This window comes from Aquarana catesbeiana, linkage group LG08 (assembly GCF_042186555.1).
Source record: "Aquarana catesbeiana isolate 2022-GZ linkage group LG08, ASM4218655v1, whole genome shotgun sequence".
Taxonomy (NCBI): Eukaryota; Metazoa; Chordata; class Amphibia; order Anura; family Ranidae; genus Aquarana; species Aquarana catesbeiana.
This window is the reverse complement of record NC_133331.1, coordinates 47,881,125-47,908,074: the sequence shown is the minus strand read 5'-3', so window position 1 is coordinate 47,908,074 and position 26,950 is coordinate 47,881,125. Positions and strand designations below refer to the sequence as shown.

The window sequence follows — 26,950 nt, the reverse complement described above, 5'->3', positions numbered from 1 at the left end:
ACCCTGCAAATATTATTGCACAAGAACGTAACAAACTTTTACAGGATGAGATGAGGGTCACCACAGACAAACGTAAATGTGGAGTGAGGAGATTACCCTTCATTTTCCAATTTCAGAGTTATAGTGAGGTTGAAAGAGAAGGCAGAGCAAGGACCTCTCCAATAGGGTCCTGCCTCTTTCACAAAAATAAAGGGACTATTACGGTATCAAAAGAAAAGAACTTTGTATAAAAAATATATAAATTTATTTCAAAATTGGTGATAAAAAGTCCTACAAGGGACATATATTGTACATAGTCATGATTACACATACACAAACAATGATAATTATTTACAGCATTGTTGACACTAAATTGGTATAGCTAATGCCCACACAGATACATGGACAGAGGTTCTATAGTGTGATACTTGCAGACGTAACCTCTACGGTTTCCCGGTCACAGCCGCTTCTTCAGGAGGCGTCTGATAGCATGTGGTCTATGAAGATGAGAAACAATACAGTATCAACATGACAAGCAAAGTACATACGTAGTTGTCACAGAGTACATGAGTAAAATTGGAGAACATAACTAGGATTTGACATTTGAAATTGCACTCACCAAACTATAACCCTGCAGGTTCTCTGGAGCGATGTTGTGAGACGCCCTCAAAGAGGCGTTCCCCCGGGGGCGGGCCAGGGAGGCAGATTGGGGTAATACTATTATAAAAAATTCAATGGGGTGAGGTTATTAAAAATTAAAATGGTGTGTTCTATTTAAAGAATCACCCGGACGTGTCAAGGTTGGAGCGGAGAAGAATAGAAAAAAAGGGGGGGAGGGGGGGAAAAGAGGGGGAAAGGAAAGAGGGGCGAAAAAGGAAGGGAGTTGGGGTGGGGTCGAGGGGATTAGAACAGAATGGGGGGTGAGGAGGGGGGGAAAAAAAGGACGGAAAGAGAGAGGGAGGGGGAGGGGAGGGGAAAAGTCCCTAAAAAGTCCCCTCCCCTCCCCCCCCCTCCCCCTCCCTCTCTCTTTCCGTCCTTTTTTTCCCCCCCTCCTCACCCCCCATTCTGTTCTAATCCCCTCGACCCCACCCCAACTCCCTTCCTTTTTCGCCCCTCTTTCCTTTCCCCCTTTTTTCCCCTCCTTTTTTTCTATTCTTCTCCGCTCCAACCTTGACACGTCCGGGTGATTCTTTAAATAGAACACACCATTTTAATTTTTAATAACCTCACCCCATTGAATTTTTTATAATAGTATTACCCCAATCTGCCTCCCTGGCCCGCCCCCGGGGGAACGCCTCTTTGAGGGCGTCTCACAACATCGCTCCAGAGAACCTGCAGGGTTATAGTTTGGTGAGTGCAATTTCAAATGTCAAATCCTAGTTATGTTCTCCAATTTTACTCATGTACTCTGTGACAACTACGTATGTACTTTGCTTGTCATGTTGATACTGTATTGTTTCTCATCTTCATAGACCACATGCTATCAGACGCCTCCTGAAGAAGCTGCTGTGACCGCGAAACCGTAGAGGTTACGTCTGCAAGTATCACACTATAGAACCTCTGTCCATGTATCTGTGTGGGCATTAGCTATACCAATTTAGTGTCAACAATGCTGTAAATAATTATCATTGTTTGTGTATGTGTAATCATGACTATGTACAATATATGTCCCTTGTAGGACTTTTTATCACCAATTTTGAAATAAATTTATATATTTTTTATACAAAGTTCTTTTCTTTTGGTACCGTAATAGTCCCTTTATTTTTGTGAAAGAGGCAGGACCCTATTGGAGAGGTCCTTGCTCTGCCTTCTCTTTCAACCCCACTCCTTGTTCATATTCATATTCGGGATGATGGTACCCGTTAATGTACTTTTACCCCTTTTTGTAAACCACGTGGCATACTTGTCAACAAGAGTTATAGTGAGGATATTTTTAAAATAATTAGAAAAAAATTGGCCATTACTCAGACACACTTACCCTTAGATAGAAGAATTTCAGCATGTACCCATGAAAGCATACAGGAGGAACAGGACAATTAGAGATTCACTAGTAAGGTCTGAATATCGACCGAGGGAATATCAATCTAAAATGACCTTTTTGGGTAAAAAGAGAAATGGCTGTTTTCCTTGCTTGAATTGTATCCAATGTAATCTATTGATGAAGGGTGATCATTATGCCCATTCAGTCAGTGGTGAAAAAATTACTGTAAAAGGTTTTCATACTTGTCAATCCTCATATGTTATTTATATTCTAATATGTCTGTGTTATTTGATATACGTTGGTGAAACCACACAGAAGATTAAAGATAGGACTGCCCAGCATCGCAGTACCATTAGACATAAGCAGCCAGGTTTGCCTGCTTCCAGGCATTTTCTAGAGCAGGGTCATAGAGATTCAGATTTGCAATTCATGATTTTAGAGGAGGTACCTAGAGATCGGAGAGGGGGTGATAGGATACTCAAACTAAAACAAAGAGAGGTTTGATGGATAAATAAATTGAGATCATTGCACCCTGAAGGAATGAACAGAGATTATGACCTATATTTGTTTTTATAGACTTATGTGAGATGTATTTCATGTTTCTTATAGGTTTAATGGATATATACAGGACAGGAAAGGTGGAATACACCCTGAACAGGACTTTGGCTGACTCAACAGCCTTATTCAAGTATAGGACATTTTTGTGATTATTTTTGTGTGTGCATTTATGCATTTTTTTCTATTTGTTTGTTCCTTTTTTGATCCTTTATATGCCGATTTATTTGTTAATTGATACAATAACCGAATTTGACCTCTATTTTGGATTATTTAATTGTTAGATGTATGATATTTATGCATTAAGGATGTTTTTTCTAGAGGCTGTTTGAGCTAGGTTAGCAGGTTAAATTGCTTGTCACTAATTAGCGGTAATTGATTGAATGTGATACACCTGTGAAGCTACATCCTGTAGTGTTGAATATAAAAGTGTGTGGTTAGTAATGGATTTTCGCACGAAGCCTGAGGCAGAGCATGAGATGCTCACAACTGTACAGTAGCTGCTATTTTTAACCTTTTTGTGCTTTGAGAGCAACTGATACAATATATACGATTTTTGTATTGGAGAATGTGTCCCTTTGTTTTTTCCTATTGAATATTGGTGGAAGTTTGGGAGGCCACCCTGACATTGATCTCCACACAAATCATCATAGAAACAGTAGAAGTAACCCACCCGAAGATTTATTATATATATATCTCCCTAAAATGTGTTCCCATGCGTCCTCACATTTTGATGGTGGCATTGTTAGACTTTTACCAATTCTATAGAGCAGGGGTCTCCAAACTTTTTAAACAAAGGGTCAGTTTACTTTCCTTCAGGCTTTAGAGGGGCTGGTCTGTGGCCAGTGTGAGTAGAAAATGTCCGGGATCAGTGGGAGTAGACATTGCCCCATCGTTGGTTTTAACAGGAGGAATAGTGCCCCATTGTTGTTGGTTTTAGCAGGAGGAATAGTGTCCCATGGTTGGTATCAATGGGAGGAATAGTGCGACTTTGAAGGTGTCAGTGGGAGGAATAGTGCTCCTTCATTGGTCTTACCAGTAGGAATAGTGCCCCATTGATGGTGTCAGTGGGAGGAATAGTGCCCCAAAGGCTGGATTGAGGCAAGCAAAGGGCCGCATCTGGCCCTCGGGCCATAGTTTGGATACCACTGCTATGGAGAAATAGAATAGGTTTAACAGTGGCTAAGTGGTTAGCACTTCCACTTAGCAGCACTGGAGTTGTTGGTTTGAATCCCAACCACGACACCACCTGCCTGCAGTTTGCATGTTCTCCCCGTGCCTGTGTTGGTTTCCTCTAACACTTCAAAGACATGCAGGTAGGTTAATTGGCTCCTGTCTACATTGGCCTTAGTATGAATGCATGTAAGTTAGGGACCTTGGATTGTAAGCTTCTTGAGGGCAGGGACTGATTTAAATGTACAATACATGTGTAAAGCGCTGTGTAAATTGACAGCGCTATACAAGTACCTGTAATAAATAAATTTTCACCTGCAGAATCCATATTTTTCCCACAGGAGATCCTCCGAGCAGAAGATGTGAATTGTGTCGGAGTGGATTGGCGTAATGGTTCGGCTAATTTGCAGATGTACGCTCAGGCGAGCAGCAACGTCCAAGTGGTGGGAGCTGAAATCTCCTATCTGGTGACGAGATTGAAGGTGTATAACAAAAATGCTGAACATGTAAACTGTAAAAAAAAAAAAAAAAAGTCAAAACCTGGTGCAATAAGCCACATCTAACTTTATATGGATCTTTCCTTGAGGTGGTGTGATTTTTTTTTTTTTTTTTTTTTTTAACATTGTAACTTTTAAGCTTGTTTTTCCAATCTTTATATATAAGCCCCTAAGTGCTGAATTACATCTCATTGACCGTATCACTTGTACATTTTTATATGTGATTTTATGTCTCCAGGAGGAGCTGGAATACCCACCATCTAAAGTTCACCTCATTGGGCACAGCTTGGGTGCTCACGTAGCTGGAGAAGCCGGGAAGCGATGTCGTGGGATTGGTAGAATAACCGGTACCATATATCCGTTTTCAGATAAAAGGGACTGTCATTGAACGGGGATGATTGAAGTGATTTCAGTTAAATAGATTTTGCTGCAAAATTACTAATTTCACTGAAGCAGACATTTTTAATTGTGCACTGTTACTTTATGAAATGTATCTGTAAAAACAATTTGCATAGCAATTCCCCAGTGAAAGTGTATTATATTTTAATTTTTTGCCAATGAGGCAAAAAAATGTATGCTTTTGGGCTATTTCCTTTGCTGAATGAATGTTTTCAATTGTTTTAAAGCAGTAGTAGACCGGCTCCAAAAAAAAAAAAAAAATATCTGGGCCCCCTGCAGGCTTTTTTTTTTTTTTCTTGCACCGCATACTAGCACATTATGACAGACTCACCTACACACGGAGCCTTCCAGCACAGCACTGTCACGGCTCCCCGGCACTTCCATCTTCCCCCGGTCTTCCTTCCAAGGTTCATGGGCTCCGGCCGGCTGTATGAATGGCCTGGGCCGCAAAGACATCATTCCTGTGCACGTGCGCGGGATCCCCGGCATGGAGCGCTGAAAGTATTGCACAGGTATGCCATCCCTTCAGAGTACACGCACCGGTGAATTCACAGACTGCATCCCGTGTGAAGATCTCCTAAATAGTGCAAATTTAGGAGATATTCACTGTACCTACTGTAATGGTAAGCCTTATTATAGTGCACTTCCACGTTAAAATGGAAAATACAGCATTTGGGCACTAGATGGCACTAAGTATCATAAGAAATTCCTTTGATATTTAGTGCCATCTAGTGGCCAAATGCTGCTAGTTTTATAAATCACTTGCCACCTGTCCACAGTACATTTACTGCGGGCTGGTGGCAACTACAGACTAGGCGACGTACTGGACGCTGTACTGCACTGGTGACAGTATGTAAAAAAAAAATTGTAAAGAACTTTTTTTTTTTAATTTGTCCATATTCCAAAAAATTGTGACAAAAAATTACAACTTTAAAGAACTCGCCATGTCTCTTACTAAATACCTTGGACTGTCTACTTTCCACAAAGGGGTCATTTGGGGATAATTGTACTGTCCTGGCAGTTCAGGGCCTCAAGAAATGAGATAGGCCATCAGTACATCAGGATTGATCAATTTTCTAATATATATCATAGTTTGTAGGCTCTATAACTTTCCTACAGACTAAATAATATACACTGATTTAGCTTTTTTTTAACCAAAGAAATGTAGCAGAATACATTTTGGCCTAAATTTATGAAGAAAGATTATTTGTTTGCAAAATGTTATAACAGAAACATAGAAAAACTAGTCTTTTTTAGTTTATATAGCAAAAAATTAAAAACCCAGTAGTAATTAAATAACACCAAAAGAAAGCTCTATTTGTGTAAACAAAAATTATATAAATTTAATTTGGGCACAATGCTAAATAGCAATACATGTCCTGATCATGAAGAGAGTAAAACCTTCCAGAGGTTAAGTGGTTAAGGTATAAATTTACAAGGTAGGATAAAACAAAATGGAACCAAAACTGTTATACAGCGTACACACTGTCGGGTTTACGATGGGAAAAGATTTGTGTGACCGTGTGTATGCGAGACAAGTTTCAGCCAACATCCGAAGGAAAAAAAAAACATGGATTTTGTTCTTGGAATGTGCGATTGTGTGTACGCGGCATTAGAGTTCCTCTTTAAATTACACAAAAAAAATCTCATTGCTGACTCCAACTGATGAAAGTTCTGTTTGTCGCAGGCCTAGACCCGGCTCGGCCATTCTTTGAGGACACGGATAAAGTGGTTCACCTGGATGCCTCTGACGCAGAGTTTGTTGACATCATTCACACAGACACAGACCCCTTCTTAGGTAAGATTCTTTCACAGCCTGGGGTTCTGAAATGTTTCACCTGTGGTACTCCTGCCTTCTATTCATCAGCATTCTATGCACACACAGGTCTTGGCATGATGAAACCAACCGGGCACTATGACTTTTATCCCAATGGGGGACAACACATGACTGGATGTCCAAGCAAACTGTCCTTCCTAACTGGCAATGCAGTCTGTGAGCTTCCTAAAACTGTATATTTGATGTAATCTGTGTATCTGCTGCATCCAGAGACCATGGTGACTCCAGCTTGGAGCAGCATTTTTTGGGGAGCCAGACTTCTTTTTAGATTATTTTATTGCTGTAATTCGTATGATCAACATTAGTAAATTATCATTTAACCATTTATAGTATCTATACTGTAGGAGGTGTGATACTTCATTGCCTTCCTGAAAGAATTGCAGGACTTATGTAATAGGGACTTGAGGTGGATGTCCTGAGCTTCTTTGCATCCATAGGTGGAAGACTCCTTGTACTCTACCACCATCTCATAAAATCCAGCTGTTTTGTCTAATCAAGAGCCATGCAGCCATCTCAAAACAAGTAAGATCTGGGGTGGTACTGAACCGCCTAGCTCAAGAGTTCTTTCTTGAGATGAAGAATGGCTAGCTGAGTTTTTAAATGTTGCAGGAGGTGCACAAACTGGCCATCTTGATCAGGTAGAGCAGGGTGTCAAACGTAATTTTATTGCGGGCCACATGAGCAGTATGGTTGCCCTCATAGGGCCAGTTGTATCTGGGGTGTGCTACAAACAGAATGCAGAGTTCCAGAATGTGCTATGTACAGAGTTCAGGGTTTATGGATGTGCAGTGTGCAACATCAACCCTGACATACCACCCCCCCCCCCCCCCCCAAATTCTACCTGGCCCAGCTCTAGTACCTCCCTATGTAGGTGGCTCTGGTATTTCCCTGAGTAGGCGGCTCTTCTATCCCTGTGTTAGGCTCTAGGACCTCCCTGTGTAGGCAGCTCTGCAGGGAGATCATTCTCTCTCTCACTCAGATTCTAAAGAGCTGTCCCTGTCATGCCTCACCATGAGTGCATGCAGGGATCTGTTAGTTCCAGGAGCTGCTGAGAGCACAGCTATTCCTGATAAGCACAGAAGTGACAGCAGGGGACAGGAGTGGAGGGTGGGAGGTGGAGGTGGCGGAACGTATTCAACTTGCGGGCCTTGTATGGGACACATGTGAGGTAGAGAGTCACCGCAATAACCCTAGCTTTGTCCCTCACAATTTTCTAAGGAATTCTAGGAACTTGAAACTTGACCCTTGATTCCATTATTGGACTTTTATGCACAAAGAGGATATGGGCTGGAAATAACCATAGAGACATTTTGGGTATGGGTAGCAAGGTACTGGGCACAACTGCAACAGAATGTAGTACACACTTAATGCAAGAAAGAAACAGCGAGACAAAATCACTCAGAAGAAAACCCACCAACAGTGTTGAGTTGGCAGTATGGAGGCAAAAAAAAGTGATCTTGCGTATTAAAAAAAGCAATAGCTGCAATATGTGGGCAAAAAAATGATCAATTATTAGAATATGCAAGCAACAAATGAGCAATAGCTAAAATACATGGGCAACAACTTATTGTTAATTGATACAAATATATCAAATGGGCAATTGTTAGAAAACACGGGTGACAAATGGCAAATTGTTGAAATACATGGGCAACAAAGAAGCAATGAATACATGATGTGGGTTGCAATTGAGAAATTGTTACAATACCAATTAGGCAATCACTACAATACGTAGACAACACACACAGGCAATAATTATATTTGGGCAACAGAACATGGGCAATTGTTACAATGAGTGGGCAACACAGGGGAAATTGAGTGGAAAGCAAACAGCCGATGGCCATGACAAAAACTGGACACCAGATTGCCTCCCAATTTAACTCCAGATCCACAACGGCAGATTTTTTTTTTTTGTTTTTCTTTCTGTTCACATACATCCTCAGTGGCCTGGAGGAGGAGCTGGAGACGGTGATAGCAAAGCCTGCACCTCCTGCTGGTTCTATTCTCTTTTCTGGGGTTGATTCATTGGGTGGTAAGAAAAGCAATGGTAATGACACTACTCTTGTCAGCTAATCAAGTTAGAGCAGTGGTTCTCAACTCCAGTCCTCGGGACCCACCAACAGGCCAGATTTTAAGTATTACCTTGGGGAGTTGCAGACTCGAATACTGCAATCACTGAGCAGCAAATTATATCACCTGTGATGTATTTCAGCTATCTTGCAAACCTGGCCTGTTGGTGGGTCCTGAGGACTGGAGTTGAGAACCACTGAGTTAGAGGGAGTTTCCAGTGGCCCAACGACTAGATAACCAAATTGATTACCTGGAGTCTCCAGACCAAAGGTTCTAACTATGTCCATTAGGTAGATGTCCCATTCTGTTGAAAATCCGTGTCAAAGTCTTTCCTTGTTTTGCCTCCTCAGCGTTGGTGGAGTCAATGGCCTGCAACCATCTTCGAGCTCCCCTCTTCTACATACAGAGCGTCCGAAATCCTGGGGGATTCCTGAGCTACCCATGTGAGAACTACATAGCGTTTCAAGATGTAAGAAACAATTCTAATCTCTCTGATTTTTCTAGGAGGTTTAAACGTTTGTTAAAGATTGATGAAGTCCATAGACGAATAAGTATGATATTGTGATGTCATGTGATTATTCTATTTAATAAACAGATATTGGCTCCCGACAAGTACTTTTAATAAAGGATGCAGAACCAAAATTGCTAACTTACAATTCTGGTCGTTAACAAAACTCTCTGAGGTCCTGATAGACTGGTGAGTCACTGTGAGTTGTCAGTGAGGAAGACAAACATGTGGCTGGTATCTACAATGATTGGCAAGCTCTGCACTGTCCTCATTAGCTGGGCAAAGCCTCTCTTTCAAAGACAAAAGCAGAAGTCTCAAATAAACTTTATTGGTCCAATTTATACGACAGAATATGATAACTTCTAGAAATTGGTGATTATCTATCTTCTCTCTCAGGGTTCCTGCTTTCCCTGCCCCTCCAGTGGTTGCCCAGCCATGGGGCATTATGCTGATCTATCACATAGAACAACCACCCAGCATCAGACCTTCTACCTTCACACCGGAGGGGATCCCCACAATTTCTTGAGTAAGTACCTTAATAAGAAGAGGCAATGGTTGCACTTGCGCTTGCCTACCGGGCCAATTCCGACACTTCTCTCATATATGTAAAAATCTTTTTTTTTTTTGCTAGAAAATTTCTTAGAACCCCCAAACATTATATATATATATATATATATATATATATATATATATATATATTTGTAGCAGAGACCCTAGAAAATGAAATGGCAATTGTTGCAATTTTTTGTCACACGGTATTTGCACAGCGGTTTTTAAAACGCAGTTTTTTAGAAAAAATACACTTTCATTAAAAAAAACAATATATAGCCCATTTTTTTTGTACAATATGAAAGATGAAGTTACGCCGAGTAAATCGATACCCAACAAGTCATGCTGTAAAATTGTGCACGCTTGTGGAATGGTGACCAGGGGTGGTCTGGGCCGGGGGGCAGGGATGCAATTTCCCCCCAGGCCGCTCTTATTCCCCGTAAGAAGGCCGATGTGCTGCCAGCTGGGAATTGAGCATGTGCAGTTAGCACTCTGGAGGGAGGCTGGCAGGTCTGGATAACAGCCCAGAAGCGTGCAGGAACGTTTGTGCTGTGATCGGACATCTGTACTGTCACTGTGCTGTTCCATGCTTCTGAGCTGACAGTCTGTGTCCCTTCAGAGCACAGCCGAAAGGAAGAGGGTGGATCCGCTCTGCCTCCTCCAGCCCCCTCTCTCACTGTGCCCGCCCACACTCCGGGCAGCCTGTGTGCTGCTTCCGTGAATAGAACGTGTGGGCGGGAACTTTCAAACTGAGATCCGTCTGAGTTCTGTATGGGACGCTCTGGAAGCTAATAACCGAGCCAGTGAGCCTTCTGCCTGCTGGGTCCTTCCTTCCAAGGGAGTGAGCTGTGACGGGCCTCTCACTTCTCTCCCCCCTCTCTCCTTAATTCCTCTCCCCCCTCCCTCTGCAGATAAGGAAGTTTCTTTCAGCAGTACCTGCTCCTATGTACTATGATGTGGACTCACACTGGTCTTCTGCAGCGTTGGTGATCTCACTATCTTCCTGCATGTCCCATAGACTTCTATTAGTTTGCACATTGTTGCTGCATTTTCTGAAAGTGCACAAAAACGGCTGCATCTTTAGTGCGCTATAAAAAAAACTGCAGCAAAAAACGCACAACCTAAAAAGAAGCCTATGGGACTGCGGCTAAGGAAAACTGTGTACATAAGCACTGCGGCCAAACCACAGCTACACCAGTGTGCGCCCACAGGCTTGTACACACTGAAAAGTGATCAATGCTCAGGTCACTTTTGCTCATGCTCAGCGGCTCCAACCAGAGCTGTCAGTTTTTTTTTTTTTGTTCAACTCACTGGATTGAAAAAAAAAAAAACTAGTGGTGTGTACAAGGCTTTACTATGTTGATAAAGGAATCAAGCTATTTTTTTGATGAGTGGTCTATCTTTGTGGACAATTTGGAGTGATGTCTTTCTCTGTCTGTGGTGGCTGGTGCTCAAACTAAAAAACCCCCATCAATTGCAGCCTCACTCTGCCATTAAATGCAGCCACTGTGCCCATCCATTGCAGCCTCACTGTGCCCATCAGATGCAGCCAATGTTACCCTCCCCCCCCCCCCGTCCGCATTTAACCAGCACCCCACCTTGCCCACTGTCTGACTGGCACTTACCCCATCTTGGTGGGGGGTCAGGCAGCGAGTGATGGCAGGGAGCTGTGGGACAGGCAGCGGTTCCTGTGTTCTCTATGCTTCCTCCGTGCTTTTCCTCCTGCTAGACATCCAATAGGAGCGCCTGTCCTTTCAGCCAGTCAGGTGACGGGTATCAGACCCGCTCTTCCTGATTGGCGGAGACACGATTCAGTGTTAGAAAAGCAAATATTCATTTGCTTTTCTAACACACCTGGGTGGGCTCTAAGCGCAATGCTCTGCGCTCTGAGTCCACCCTATTTTGAAGCCCATTAGAGCCTCTGGTCAAGCTGTCTGAGGTGAGGTTGTGAGCAGTGAATTAATTAGAACATATGTGTGTCATGGGAGCATGAGCCGGCAGCAGAGGAGGAGATCACATCCTTAAATCTCAGCCAGGGTTCATGCTGGGACTTGTAGTCCTTTTCTTTTGGGGATGTGACCCCAAAAGTGAAGGACTAAAGGTCCCAGCATGAACCCCTCAGAGCTCAGGATGTGTCACACACCCCTGCCCCCCCCCCCCCCCCCACTAGTGAAGGACTACAGGTCCCACTGTCCCAGCTTAAACCCTTCAGAGCTGAGGATGTGTCACCCCCCCAATTAGTGAAGGACTACAGGGCACAGCATGAACCCATGGGATCTAAGGGGACACATCCTTAGATCTCAGGGGTTAATGCTGGAAATTGTAGTTCGTCACTAGTTGTGGAGGGGGTCAGGTCCTCAGCTCTGAGGGATTCATACAGGGACTTGCTTGCAGTTTAGTTCCTGGAGGCCATGGTAGTACAAGTCCCCCACAGGCCTCACTTTGCCACCACCGGTTCTATGGGCCACTTGACTGGACTTGCCCTCCAGGCCTAAGGCTGCCAGCCCTCCCCTGATGGTGACAAACTACGGTACTTAAAAATCTCCATAGGCGACGTTTAAAAAATTCTACAGGTTACATGTTTAGATGTGCAGAGGAAACCTTACATGATTGCTCTTGCTCTGATGTTTGGGGCGATACCTAACACATGTGGTTTGGACACTGTTACATATGTGGATGTGACCTATGTATGCGTTCACCACTGCGCGCAAGCATGAGGGTGCTTTTAAAAAAAAAGTATTTTCTTCTCTTTTTTTTTATACACTTTCCTTTTAAAAAAAAAAATGTAATCACTTTTATTTGTATTGGGCCAGAAGCGGAAGTGATGTCATGACATCCTAGACCATAGAGATGAGCGGAGGCCTTCTTTCCTCCACTCATCTCTATTACCAGCCGCTGCAACCGCATTCTCAGTTCTCAGGCTTCCCGATCCGCCAGGAAAGCTATGGGAGGGGGCGACCCTTCCCGCCACTTGTAAAAGTGATCCAGTGTCAAATCCACCGCTTGGGCCACTTTTATCGGTTAGGAAATCGCCAGCTGGAAAAAAACAATACCGAAGTTATGGCATATTGCTGCAGCCATAGCCCTGGTATTCCACTGCCAACCAAAGATGTTCTTTGTCTATGGCCTGGTCAGCAAGTGGTTAATGAAGAATTCTGCTGGGCCCTCCTTTCCTAACATGTAAAGCCCAACTGAACTTTTAGTTTAAATAATCTAAATACAGTACATTCCGGGTGCATCAAAGTAAAAGGCGTTAAAAGTCTTGCAGTTGATTTTCTTTAGAAGGCACCCAGAGTGTAGAAAAACCTGTCCCCTGTCAGCATGCCATAGAGAAGACCCCTTACGCTCTGTTTTGAAGCAGTGGTCTCTCTGCAGAGGTCCAACAACCCTACTGAGTCACAGCTATAGCTCTACGGTAAACCTCATATTTCCTAGTGATTGTAGAGTTCTAGCTCTGACTCACCAGGGGGTATTGTAGAAATCTGCAGAGAGACAACTGCTTTCAAACAGAGAGCAAGGGTACTTCTCTATAGCATGCTGGCAGGGGTTGTTTACGTAAAAAAAAAAAAAAAAAAAACTGTTATACTTTTAGAAACTTTGGGTACAAAGCTGAAGATTAGGTGTGGCAATTTTTGCATAGTTATATTGATCCATACCTGTGGGATCCCTGTGAAAGCTGGATATCACTGTAATAGGCACTGCTACTCCAGTGACCTCCGCTAGCTTTGGGTCCCATTCCAAGCAGCTGCCCTGCTGCATTGTGAATACAGGAGGTTGCTGCCATTCAGGAAACACTTTGTCTTATTTTTAATAAATGCAAAGTGTTCTCTGACTAGACAAAGTGGAAGTAGTGAAGTCACCACAAGGTTTTTTATAAAAACAAAAAAACTAACCTCAGGAGGCATTTAAAGTCCATTGCGCCTCTTAAAAAGCATCCAAGAACAACCTTAGTTTTGCCTTCCCTATTGACTCTGATGCATTTATTGGAAATTTTGCTGAAGTGTCAAAACATTTCCTAAAAAGTTCCAACTGACCTATCAGCAGCTGAATATCCCCGAGTTTCTGCAGGAGAAACTGGGCTGTATTAAATTTGGACTGAAAGAGGTTGTAAGCCTAAAAAAAAAAAAAGATCCTGTTCCCTTATAGCAGATTAAACAGCACAGTGCTTGGGTTGTCTAATCTGTACCTTTCTATGCTGTAAAAAACCTGGTTGATCCTGACTGTTCCTGTTCCCTTAGTGTGCTGACCACAGTAACAATAGCTGATCCACAATTACTGTGGTCAGGTTACGTGCCTCTGTCATCCTGCTACTGGCCTCTCTCCCCCTCACTCCCTGCCTGTCAGCTCCTGTATGTATGAGCCAATCTCTTTCCCGCCCCTCCCGCCGCTATTAGAAGCTGGCAGTAAAGTTAAATAAATATTACTGCTAGCCTCTTTATTCTACTAAACCATACTACACTGTGCACGTTTGTATAAAATTGTGCCTATAAATACCTAATTTCAGTTACTTTCTGGCCGCTCACATGACCTCCGGCCGCTCTCCTCCCCCAATCTAAGGGCTACAGCGGGGAGGGGCTGAGCGGACAGCACAGCGGTCACGTGACCTCCCGGCTGATGTCAAAGGGGGATCTCGGACCCTCCCGCTTAGGCCCTTAGAGCGGTTGAGGAGAGCCACCATAGGTCACGTGACTGGCCAGAAAGGAACTGAAGGTATTTACAGGCACAATTTTATACAAACATGTACACAGTGTAGTATGGCTTAGTAGAACAGAGGGGGTGACAGTAATTTTTTTTGAGTTTACAACCACTTTAAACACCTGAAAACTTTTGATAATTCAGCCAAAAAATGGTGTATGTTTCAATTTACAAGCATTTTTTTTTTGCATATTCACTTTGAGTAGAATTATTAGTATGTCTGTGCTAAATGTTTAGCAAATCAGGTTTAATTAAAAAAAATGATTGTAAAACCCAAAATAAGCATTTGAAACCATTGCACCCTTGTGTCGAGCTAAATATCTTGTTTGCTAATAACTGTGTCTGTCTGCAGGGGAATTCTACCGTCTGTAAACAGATATTTGGGGTTTATCAATTCCAAAATAGCGAACTTTCACCTATGTACCTAAATTTGTTCATCCCTACTCCTCATCCGATTTAGGATCTGTAATGCTCTGTTTTTTGAGTTAGGCATAGATATCAACTGTCCCAAATTTGCCGGGACAGTCCCACATCTTGGACCTCACAAGGATATTATGTCATGGGCATGCCCCAGGATCACAATGGCACCCTTATTTGAGTTGCTACACACATGCAGTAACTTAATAAGGCATTTTTTACAGTGATTGGGGGCCACATGTGGGTGTTTCCTACATAACTAGAGGCAGGGCTTGGGTGGGACCACCTGGTTATGGGTAGAGTAAACTGTGTCCCGAGGACCAGGACTGAAATGTTGGTAAGCATGGATTACACAACTGTGTCAGGTGACCAAATACAATGTAACCTTCTTCCTTCCTGCAGGTTACAGATACAAAATTTCAGTGTCTTTGGTCGGGAAGAACAAGATTTCTGGAAAAATATACATATCGCTGTTCAGTGATCACATTTCCACCCCAGAATATGAAGTTGTACAGTAAGTATTACTTTTTAAAAATGAAATATTGTAATAATCTATGCCAGGATATGGTCATCCAATGCGGGCCAGAGATGAAATGAAAGCCAGGATAGGCATGTGACGTGGGAGGGTGCAGCTCGCCATGTGGGGCCCCCAATGCACATTAAAATACTGCTGCCGGGTTGTAAAACTGTTTACCGGTACTTCCTATGAACTTAAAGTGATTGTTAACCCACATATTTTACCACCTTTAAAGGAAGTCTATGGTCACAGCATATTGTTTCATTTTATAACATCAGCAACAATACAGACAATAGTTATTTTTAACAATCCAATTTAAGCCTACTTGAGAAATCTCCTTTCATGTTGTGAGTACTGCCCGTTACTGGCCGGCTATTTCCACAACTTCCTGGATTCCTTGCATTCTTTTCAGCTTTTCTAAGGACTACATATCCCATGGTACCTTACTGCTTGCAAGTTGTGATTCCTGTACTGACTCTGCCTTCTGAAACTCCTCCTCTCAGCACCTCTGCAGTTCAGAAGATGGGCTCTGTTAAATTTGTGACACAGCAGTGCCTACACATAGTGACTACATACACTATTATACTAAAATTATTGGGACCCCTGCCTTTACATGCACATGAACTTTAATAGCGTCTTAGTCCAAAGAATTAAATATTGAGTTGATCCACCCTTTGCAGCTATAACAGCTTCAACTCTTCTGGGAAGGCTGTCCATAAGGTTTACATAGTTACATAGTAGGTGAGGTTGAAAAAAGACACAAGTCCATCAAGTCCAACCTATGTGTGTGATTATATGTCAGTATTACATTACATATCCCTGTATATTGCGGTCATTCAGGTGATTATCTAATAGTTTCTTGAAGCTATCAATGCTCCCCGCTGAGACCACCGCCTGTGGAAGGGAATTCCACATCCTTGCCGCTCTTACAGTAAAGAACCCTCTACGTAGTTTAAGGTTAAACCTCTTTTCTTCTAATTGTAATGAGTGGCCACGAGTCTTATTAAACTCTCTTCTGCGAAAAAGTTTTATCCCTATTGTGGGGTCACCAGTACAGTATTTGTAAATTGAAATCATATCCCCTCTCAAGCGTCTCTTCTCCAGAGAGAATAAGTTCAGTGCTCGCAACCTTTCCTCATAACTAAGATCCTCCAGACCCTTTATTAGCTTTGTTGCCCTTCTTTGTACTCGCTCCATTTCCAGTACGTCCCTCCTGAGGACTGGTGCCCAGAACTGGACAGCATACTCCAGGTGCGGCCGGACCAGAGTCTTGTAGAGCGGGAGAATTATCGTTTTATCTCTGCATTTGATCCCCCTTTTAATGCATGCCAATATTCTGTTTGCTTTATTAGCAGCAGCTTGGCATTGCATGCCATTGCTGAGCCTATCATCTACTAGGACCCCCAGGTCCTTTTCCATCCTAGATTCCCCTAGATAGGAGTGTGTCTATGGGAATGTTTGACCATTCTTACAGAAGCGCATTTGTGAGGTCAGGCACTGATGTTGGATGAGAAGGTCTGGCTTGCAGTCTGTCGGGTTGAGGTCAGGACTCTGTGCAGGCCAGTCAAGTTCCTCCACTCCAAACTCGCTCATCCATGTCTTTATGAACCTTGATTTGTGCATTGGTGCACAGTCATGTTGGAACAGGAAGAGGCCATCCCCAAACTGTTCCAACAAAGTTAGGAGCATGAAATTGTCCAAAATGTCTGGTGCCTTAAGAGTTCCCTTCACTGGAACTAGGGGGCCGAGCCAAACCCCTGAAAAACAACCCCACACCATAACCCCCATCCAGCAAGTGATTTGGATCAGTGCACAAAGCAAGGTCATAAAGACATGGATGAGCGAGTTTGGGGTGGAGGAACTTGACTGGCCTGCACAGAGTCCTGACCTCAACCCGACAGAACATCTTTGGGATGAGTTTGAGCAGAGACTGAGAGCCAGGCCTTCACGTCTACATCAGTGCCTGACCTCATCTGGAAGAATGGTCAAACATTCCCATAGACAAACTCCTAAACCTTGTGGACAGTCTTCTCGGAAGAGTTGAAGCTGTTATAGCTGCAAAGAGTGGACCAACTCAATATTGAACCCTATGGAGTAAGATTGGGATGCCAATACTTTTGGCAATATAGTGTATCACAAAATTCCAGTAAGTAAATATGTGGGGATCTTCACAAAGTAAGTTTACAAACTTCAAGATGGTTCAGATGAATAAGAGAATGCTAGAAATAATTGGAATACAATGTGGAAATTAATATGTGATTTTCCATTTTGACCATAGATATAGTATAGGGATAAGGCCAGCAATAATTCAGAGGTTTCTTTATCTCAGCTCCAAATGACCTCCGGTCGAGGGCTGGGCTAATAAGTCACTTTGCATCACTTCAGCTTTTTCACAGCTTCCTCCCCACAGCTTATTGTTAGAAGAAGGGAGGGCAGCATGCACACTGTTGTGGCCACGATGTAGAGGCCACAGATCACTGCCACTGAGAAGGAGTCCAAGTACATCTAACGATACACCAAGCTGGCTATGCTTAAGTGGTGCAGACAGGGCCACCTATGGCTCGATGAACTGTCCATAATTTAAGCCATGAGTAGCCCTGTCGGCACCAATTTGCCCGACATCCTTCGATCTGAAAAGTCAGGCAGAAAATTGTTGGCTGAACAGTGACTGCTGCCAATCAGCCACTGTTCAAGTATTCTAATTCTAATACAATAGCCAGCAGTGGGAGATTCATATATCCCTGCTATTTAGTGTGGATGGGGCAATCAATAGAGTGTGTATGGCTAGCCTAACTGGCAAGATTAACAGGTAGTTTCTTTAAAAGGAATGTTTCATTACAAAACAAAGGGCACCAATAGAAATGATGGAAACTAAGATCCAAAAGGTCTGAAGAGGAGGTCCTCAGATCAACAGCAGTTAGTTTAGTAAAGTGAAGAGAGCACCATTTATAAACGGTAAAGGGAGCGCTGATTTTTGTAGATTGAACAGCATATGCATGGTGCTTTTTTCACTTGACACTGTCTAAGGGAATGTTTCTCATGAAAACTGAGCTGGGAAAGGCCATAATAGGGAGAAGAATGTTTCTGGAGGGGGACCACTGGCCTTCACATATCTACCAACATGGTATGGTTCTGGATCTCGAGACACTGTTAACACTGCTCATCGTCGCATTTTGTCCACCCACTTCCTGGGTGGGTGCACCCAAATCACACCCATTTCACAGGTTGGTCCTAACCCAACCTGGCTTCTAGATATATGGGGACCACCCTCTAGTGGACAGAGGGCCAAGATACAGGACTCTGCCAGCATTTCCAGCACACACGGCATGTATTCCTTTGATGCAGCTAAATAAGCCGTTGGGAGCTGGGTTATGCTGGGTGTCCTGCATCACCTACCAAATGTAGCACAATGATAATATAAAAAGTCAGATCTCTGGTGACCATTAAAAAAGTAACACACTTTTTAGAGTAAATATTACATTTTAAAAAAGTTTTACATTTTGTATACTAAAAAAACTGTTAAATGTAACCCATCATCAGCTTTATTCGTTCACAGCAGTGCTAGCAAATCCTTTCCAATATCACAGCTAGCTGCTACTTCAGCTACATCCCCCATGATTCTGTTCAGCATTGGTTAGCCTATGGATGGTCCATAGACGTGTCCAGAATTTGATTGACAAACTAAGAGGATGGTAATCAATGCTAGTTTTCCTTTTAGCCACGCCCAACACTCTAGGCTGTAGTCGCAGCTTGAACACTATGATATGTTAGTTGACAACACCTTGATTTGGGTAAAAGGGAGGAACCATTGTATCCCTTTTAGAGAAAGGAAAGCATTAACTCTTCTCCTGATTTAGGCTACATTTTAAACCAGCCTTTCTCAGCCTATTTACTCCACAGGAATCCTTAAAATATTTTTCTGGTTTAAGGAAATCCTTGCTAAAAACAATTCATTGGAATCAGTGAAAGAATCCCAGTTACATTGGTGGTTGGTGGGAAGAATGCTCCTTACATTAGTGGCCAGTTGTATAAATGTCTCCCTTAAATTGATGGTCAGTGGGAAGAAATAGGATTTTTTAAAACAGCTTACCTGTAAAATCCTTTTCTTTCGAAGGACATCACGGGACACAGAGCCACAGTAATTACTGATGGGTTATATAGGTATCACTGGTGATTGGACACTGGCACACCCTATCAGGAAGTTCAACCCCCTATATAATCCCTCCCCCTTGCAGGGATACCTCAGTTTTGTAGCCAAGCAATATAGTGTATTAGAAGAGGGGTGGGACCTCTGTGTCCCGTGATGTCCTTCGAAAGAAAAGGATTTTACAGGTAAGCTGTTTTAAAAAATCCTATTTTCTTTCTCGAACATCACGGGACACAGAGCCACAGTAATTACTGATGGGATGTCCCAGAGCAATGCTACCTGAGGGGGGGGGAACCACGACCAAGTAGGGTGCAATCAGACCTGAGGACCCTGTACTGCTGCCTGCAGCACACTACGCCCAAAGGCGATATCCTCATGCCTTCTCACATCCACCTGATAGAATCTGGTGAATGTATGAACTGAAGACCAGGTTGCGGCCTTGCAGATTTGAGCCATAGAGGCCCGGTGATGCACTGCCCAAGAAGCACCAATAGCCCTTGTGGAATGTGCCCTGATCTGAAACGGAGGAATCTTCTGTTTCAAACCGTAAGCTTGAATGATCAACTGTCGAATCCATTTAGAAATGGTAGCTTTTGACGCTGCCTGTCCTCTATTGGGACCCTCTGGCAGCACAAACAAAACATCCGTCTTGCGGATCTGAGTAGTTGCCCCTAGATAGGCCTTAACTGCTCTTACTACATCCAACGAATGTAGAGATCTCTCTTCCGGAGAACAGGGATCTGGAAAAAAGGAAGGTAGAACAATGTCTTGGTTTAAATGAAAATCAGAAACCACCTTCGGTAAAAAACTAGGATGAGGGCGTAGTACCACTCTATCCTTGTGTATAATCAAATAAGGCTCCTTACAGGAAAGAGCTGCTAATTCTGATACTCTTCTAGCAGAAGAGATGGCCACCAGAAAAATTAATTTCCTTGTCAACAAGACCAAAGGAATCTGACTTATTGGTTCAAAAGGCCGTTTCTGTAACACAGCCAGGACCAAATTCAAGTCCCAGGAGTTTAGGGGCGCTTTAACCGGAGGATTAAGACGCATCACCCCCTGCATAAAGTTTCGGACCAAAGAATGCGAAGCAAGTGGCCGCTGAAATAATATTGATAAAGCAGAGACCTGGCCCTTGATGGTACTCAAGGCCAGCTTCATCTCTAATCCCATCTGTAGAAAATCAAGGATTCTACCTATGACATATTTCCTGGGATGCCAACCTCTGGATTCACACCAGGTTATATAAGCTTTCCAGACTCTATGATAAATCATCCTGGAAGCTGGCTTCCTTGCATTAACCACTTCAGCCCCGGAAGGATTTACCCCCTTCCTGACCAGAGCACTTTTTACAAATTGGCACTGCGTCGCTTTAACTGCTAATTGCGCGGTCATGCAATGCTGTAACCAAACAAAATTTGCGTCCTTTTCTTCCCACAAATAGAGCTTTCTTTTGATGGTATTTGATCACCTCTGCCGTTTTTATTTTTTGCGCTATACACGGAAAAAGACCGAAAATTTTGAAAAAAAATGATATTTTCTACTTTTTGTTCTAAAAAAAATCCAATAAACTCAATTTTAGTCATACATTTAGGCCAAAATGTATTTGGCCACATGTCTTTGGTAAAAAAAATGTCAATAAGTGTATATTTATTGGTTTGCGCAAAAGTTATAGCGCCTACAATCTAGGGTACATTTTCTGGAATTTACACAGCCTTTAATTTATGACTGCCTATGTCGTTTCTTGAGGTGCTAAAATGGCAGGGCAGTACAAAACCCCCACAAATGACCCCATTTTGGAAAGTAGACACCCCAAGGAAATTGCTGAGAGGCATGTTGAGCCCATTGAATATTCATTTTTTTTGTCCCAAGTGATTGAATAATGACAAAAAAAAAAAAAAAAAAAAAAATTACAAAAAGTTGTCACTAAATGATATATTGCTCACACAGGCCATGGGCATATGTGGAATTGCACCCCAAAATACATTTAGCTGCTTCTCCTGAGTATGGGGATACCACATGTGTGGGACTTTTTGGGAGCCTAGCCGCATACGGGGCCCCGAAAACCAATCACTGCCTTCAGGATTTCTAAGGGCGTACATTTTTGATTTTACTCCTCACTACCTATCACAGTTTTGAAGGCCATAAAATGCCCAGATGGCACAAACCCCCCCCAAATGACCCCATTTTGGAAAGTAGACACCCCAAGCTATTTGCTGAGAGGCATGTTGAGTCCATGGAATATTTTATATTTTGACACAAGTTGCGGGAATGTGACAATTTATTTATTTATTTATTTTTTTTTTGCACAAAGTTGTCACTAAATGATATATTGCTCACACAGGTCATGGGCATATGTGGAATTGCACCCCAAAATACATTCTGCTGCTTCTCCTGAGTATGGGGATACCACATGTGTGGGACTTTTTAGGAGCCTAGCCGCGTACGGGACCCCGAAAACCAATCACCGCCTTCAGGATTTCTAAGGGTGTACATTTTTGATTTCACTCTTCACTGCCTATCACAGTTTCGGAGGTCATGGAATGCCCAGGTGGCACAAACCCCCCCCAAATGACCCCATTTTGGAAAGTAGACACCCCAAGCTATTTGCTGAGAGGCATGGTGAGTATTTTGCAGCTCTCATTTGTTTTTGAAAATGAAGAAAGACAAAAAAAAAAATTTTTTTTTTCTTTTTTTAATTTTCAAAACTTTGTGACAAAAAGTGAGGTCTGCAAAATACTCACTATACCTCTCATCAAATAGCTTGGGGTGTCTACTTTCCAAAATGGGGTCATTTGGGGGGGGTTTGTGCCACCTGGGCATTCCATGGCCTCCGAGACTGTGATAGGCAGTGAAGAGTGAAATCAAAAATTTACGCCCTTAGAAAGCCTGAAGGCGGTGCTTGGTTTTCGGGGTCCCATACGCGGCTAGGCTCCCAAAAAGTCCCACACATGTGGTATCCCCGTACTCAGGAGAAGCAACAGAATGTATTTTGGGGTGTAATTTCACATATTCCCATGGCATGTTTGAGCAATATATCATTTAGTGACAACTTTGTGCAAAAAAAAAAAAAAAAAAAAAAAAATTTGTCTCTTTCCCGCAACTTGTGTCACAATATAAAATATTCCATGGACTCGACATGCCTCTCAGCAAATAGCTTGGGGTGTCTACTTTCCAAAATGGGGTCATTTGGGGGGGGGTTTGAACTGTCCTGGCATTTTATGCACAACATTTAGAAGCTTATGTCACACATCACCCACTCTTCTAACCACTTGAAGACAAAGCCCTTTCTGACACTTTTTGATTACATGAAAAAATTATTTTTTTTTGCAAGAAAATTACTTTGAACCCCCACACATTATATATTTTTTTAAAGCAAATGCCCTACAGATTAAAATGGTGGGTGTTTAATTTTTTTTTTTCACACAGTATTTGCGCAGCGATTTTTCAAACGCATTTTTTGGGGAAAAAACACACTTTTTTACATTTTAATGCACTAAAACACACTATATTGCCCAAATGTTTGATGAAATAAAAAAGATGATCTTAGGCCGAGTACATGGATACCAAACATGACATGCTTTACAATTGCGCACAAACGTGCAGTGGCAACAAAATAAATACATTTTTAAAAGCCTTTAAAAGCCTTTACAGGTTACCACTTTAGATTTACAGAGGAGGTCTACTGCTAAAATTACTGCCCTCGATCTGACCGTCGCGGTGATAACTCACATGCATGGTGCAATTGCTGTTTACATTTGACGCCAGACCGACGCTTGCGTTCGCCTTAGCGCGAGAGCAGGGGGGACAGGGGTGCTTTTTTTTTTTTTTTTTTTTTTTTTTTTATTATTTTTTTGCTTTTTTATCTTATTTTAAAACTGTTTCTTTCATTTTTTTTTTTTTTTAATCATTTTTACTGTTATCTCAGGGAATGTAAATATCCCCTATGATAGCAATAGGTAGTGACAGGTACTCTTTTTTGAAAAAATTGGGGTCTATTAGACCCTAGATTTCTCCTCTGCCCTCAAAGCATCTGACCACACCAAGATCGGTGTGATAAAATGCTTCCCCAATTTCCCAATGGCGCTATTTACATCCGGCGAAATCTAAGTCATAAAATGCTCGTAGCTTCCGGTTTCTTAGGCCATAGAGATGTTTGGAGCCACTCTCGTCTCTGATCAGCTCTATGGTCAGCTGGCTGAATCACCGGCTGCATTCTCAGGTTCCCTGTTGAGACAGGAGAGCCAGAGAAAAACACGGAAGACGATGGGGGGGGGGGGGGGGGGCATTCTCTCTGCTTGTAAAAGCAGTCTAGAGGCTAATTAGCCGCTAGGATTGCTTTTACATGAAAGCCGACCGCTGGCTGAAAAGAATGATACCAAGATGATACCTAAACCTGCAAGCATCATTCTGGTATAACCACTCAAAGTCGTGAATGCTGTACCTGAAGACAAAAATATGGCTAACAATAAAGCACAGTAAACGGTAAAGTATAAAAAATTGCATACCTGAAAAGCAAACATGATAAAACATAATAACAATAAAACATTGCAGAATAGAATACAGTAAAAAAGAGCAGAACAATAGAGAGAATAGAGAGAGAGAGAATAGAGAGAGAACAATAAAACGACAACTATTATTTTTTATTTTATATTTTTGTTTGTGTTTTTTTTTTTTACACTTTTTTTGTAACTGTACCTTTTGTAACTGTAACCGGTTCCAGGTTCGGGTCTCTCAAAATGCGATGGCATCTTGGGAGACCCTGTGAAAGTGTGTCCTAGTCTGTGCAATGCTGTACCCTACGCTAATACTCAGCTAGTGAATGGTAGCGTTCAAAACATTCACCAATGCAAAGACCAGGATTGTCAGGACAGGAGGGACAATAATAGCGGGTGTCACGCCTATATCCGCGCTTACTGCAGACACGACATCTTTTTTGGGGGGTTCGCTGGGTAGGGGTACTCGGGAGGACATAAAAATGCCTCTCATGCAGCCGACTGCATTTCGTTGGGGGATGTGAATGGGGGAAGTATGGGCGCTGCAGAAGTGGTGGGTTCCCAATTAGGATTGGCGAATGCAGCAGGAAGGGCACTATGGGCACGACGGGCCTGTGTTTGTCTTCTTGGTGGCAGCGGGACACTACTTGTGCTTGCCACCTCACCAGCTTGAACTGCACTTATGGGACTCGCCACGTCACCAAGTGTTACTGCAGTGCTGGTTTGACTACGACCGGGGTGTACTAGGCCGCTGGCGCTTGCCAGTTCACCAAAACGCTACCAAAAAAACTGTTAACGATCGCAGGGATCAGGCCTGACTCTGCGAACGCTGCAGTTATGCGTTTAGTGTTTTGTAAGTGACAGTGATCGATCGATACTGCACTTGGGTGGGCTGGGCGGAGGGACAAAACGCAGGTGCTAGCAGGTATCTGGGCTGATCCCACTAACACTGCGTTTTTGGGAACCCTAAACTGCTGGGGATGCTAGTATAGATCTGATCGGATCAGATATTGATCAGTTCAGATACTATACCACTAAGGGAGGTGTATGCTGCGTGCGTGGGTGTTAGCGCTACTGGCACTAACCTGACGCTGCCTGGGGCTGGTGCTTGCCAGTTCACCAAAACGCTACCAAAAAAACTGTTAGCAATCACAGGGATCAGGCCTGACTCTGCGAACGCTGCAGTTATGCGTTTAGTGTTTTTTTAAGTGACAGTGATCGATCGATACTGCACTTGGGTGGGCTGGGCTGGGCCAGGCGGAGGGGCAAAACGCAGGTGCTAGCAGGTATCTGGGCTGATCCCGCTAACACTGCGTTTTTGGGAATCCTAAACTGCTGGGGACGCTAGTATAGATCTGATCGGATCAGATATTGATGCGTTCAGATACTATACCACTAAGGGAGGTGTACGGTGCGTGGGTGTTAGCGCTACTGGCACTAACCTGACGCTGCCTGGGGCTGGTGCTTGCCATTTCACCAAAACGCTACCAAAAAAACTGTTAGCGATCGCAGGGATCAGGCCTGACTCTGCGAACGCTGCAGTTATGCGTTTAGTGTTTTGTAAGTGACCGTGATCGATCGATACTGCACTTGGGTGGGCTGGGCCGAGCCGGGCGGAGGGGCAAAACGCAGGTGCTAGCAGGTATCTGGGCTGATCCCGCTAACACTGTGTTTTTGGGAACCCTAAACTGCTGGGGACGCTAGTATAGATCTGATCGGATCAGATATTGATCCGTACAGATACTATACCACTAAGGGAGGCGTATGCTGCGTGCGTGGGTGTTAGCAGTACTGGCGCTAATCTGACGCTGCCTGGGGCGACGCATATCACCGCCGGGCGATCAGGGGGCTAAATCTTTATTCGGTAATAAACGGCGGGTGCCCTGACACTATAAAAAATAAACAAACTAACCAGCGTCACCCGTAACGGTTATACAGTGATCAGTGGTGAAAGGGTTAACTAGGGGGCAATCAAGGGGTTAAAACATTTATTAGGTAGTATATGGGGGTCCCTGTCGCTATAAAACGCTGACGGCGAACCTAAATATTTACCTCACTAACTAGCGTCACCAGCGACACTAATACAGCGATCAGAAAAATGATCGCTTAGCGACACTGGTGACAGGGGGTGATCAAGGGGTTAAAACTTTATTAGGGGGGGTTAGGGGGGTACCCTAGACCTACAAGGGGGCCTAACACTCACTGCCCTGACACTAACTGTCACAAACTGACACCAATACAGTAATCAGAAAAAAAAAAAAAAAAAAAAAAAAAAAACCTGCTGGTGTCAGTTTGTGACAGGGGGGGGGGGGGTGATTGGGGGGGGATCGGGGGGCGATCGGGGGGGGGATCGGGGTGATTTGTGTGCCTGGCATGTTCTACTGTGTGTGTAGTGTTGGTGCACTCACATTTCAGTCTTCTCTCCTCGGCCCGGAACGGAAAATACCGAGCCGAGGAGAGATGACATCATTTCCTCTGCCTCTGTGTACAATACAGAGGCAGGGAAATGATCCCATTGGCTGGGAGCGATCGCGAGGGGGGGGCCACGAATGGATGGCCTCCCCCTCACCTCCGATCGCCGGGGGACATTTGCCGACCGCCGCAGGCACCGGGGGGGGGTCCGATCGGACCCCCCACCCGCGGGCAGGCAAGGACGTACATGTAAGTCCTTTTGCCTGCCCGTGCCATTCTGCCGACGTATATAGTCGTGCGGCGGTCGGCAAGTGGTTAATCAAGGTAGATATGACAGGACCTGAGAGCCCACGACTCTTCAGAACGTGGGTCTCAATAGCCAAACCGTCAAATTTATCGTTTGTAAGGCAGGATGGAACACTGGACCTTGAGATAACAGGTCTGGGCGTTCCGGTAGTGTCCACGGGGAACCTACTGTCATCCTTACTATTTCTGCATACCAAGTCCTTCTGGGCCAAGCGGGGGCCACCAGAAGTACCGACTTCCTTTCCTGCCTGATCCTGCGAAGGAGTCGTGGTAGTAGCAGAATAGGCGGGAATGCGTAAATCAGTGAGAACCGATGCCACGGAATCACCAACGCATCCGTCCCGCATGCAAGAGGATCTTTTGTCCTTGCCACAAATCTGTCTATCTTTTTGTTGAATCGGGATGCAAAGAGATC

The 26,950-nt window shown here is 43.6% G+C and overlaps 1 protein-coding gene across 2 annotated transcripts in view; it reads left to right on the top strand.

The window, feature by feature from the left end:
* The window catches only part of LOC141105735 (pancreatic lipase-related protein 2-like), an 81,172-nt gene that overhangs the window by 45,927 nt on the left and 8,295 nt on the right, over window positions 1–26,950 (top strand). Inside the window, exons 5-11 of one of the 2 annotated variants that reach the window (XM_073595802.1) lie at window positions 4,030–4,155; window positions 4,424–4,532; window positions 6,272–6,382; window positions 6,470–6,577; window positions 8,839–8,957; window positions 9,393–9,522; window positions 15,060–15,171. In XM_073595802.1, the coding sequence (XP_073451903.1) occupies window positions 4,030–4,155; window positions 4,424–4,532; window positions 6,272–6,382; window positions 6,470–6,577; window positions 8,839–8,957; window positions 9,393–9,522; window positions 15,060–15,171 (815 nt within the window). Of the gene's footprint in view, window positions 1–4,029; window positions 4,171–4,423; window positions 4,533–6,271; window positions 6,383–6,469; window positions 6,578–8,838; window positions 8,958–9,392; window positions 9,523–15,059; window positions 15,172–26,950 lie in introns of both variants that reach the window. The other variant, XM_073595801.1, reaches the window with a different exon arrangement.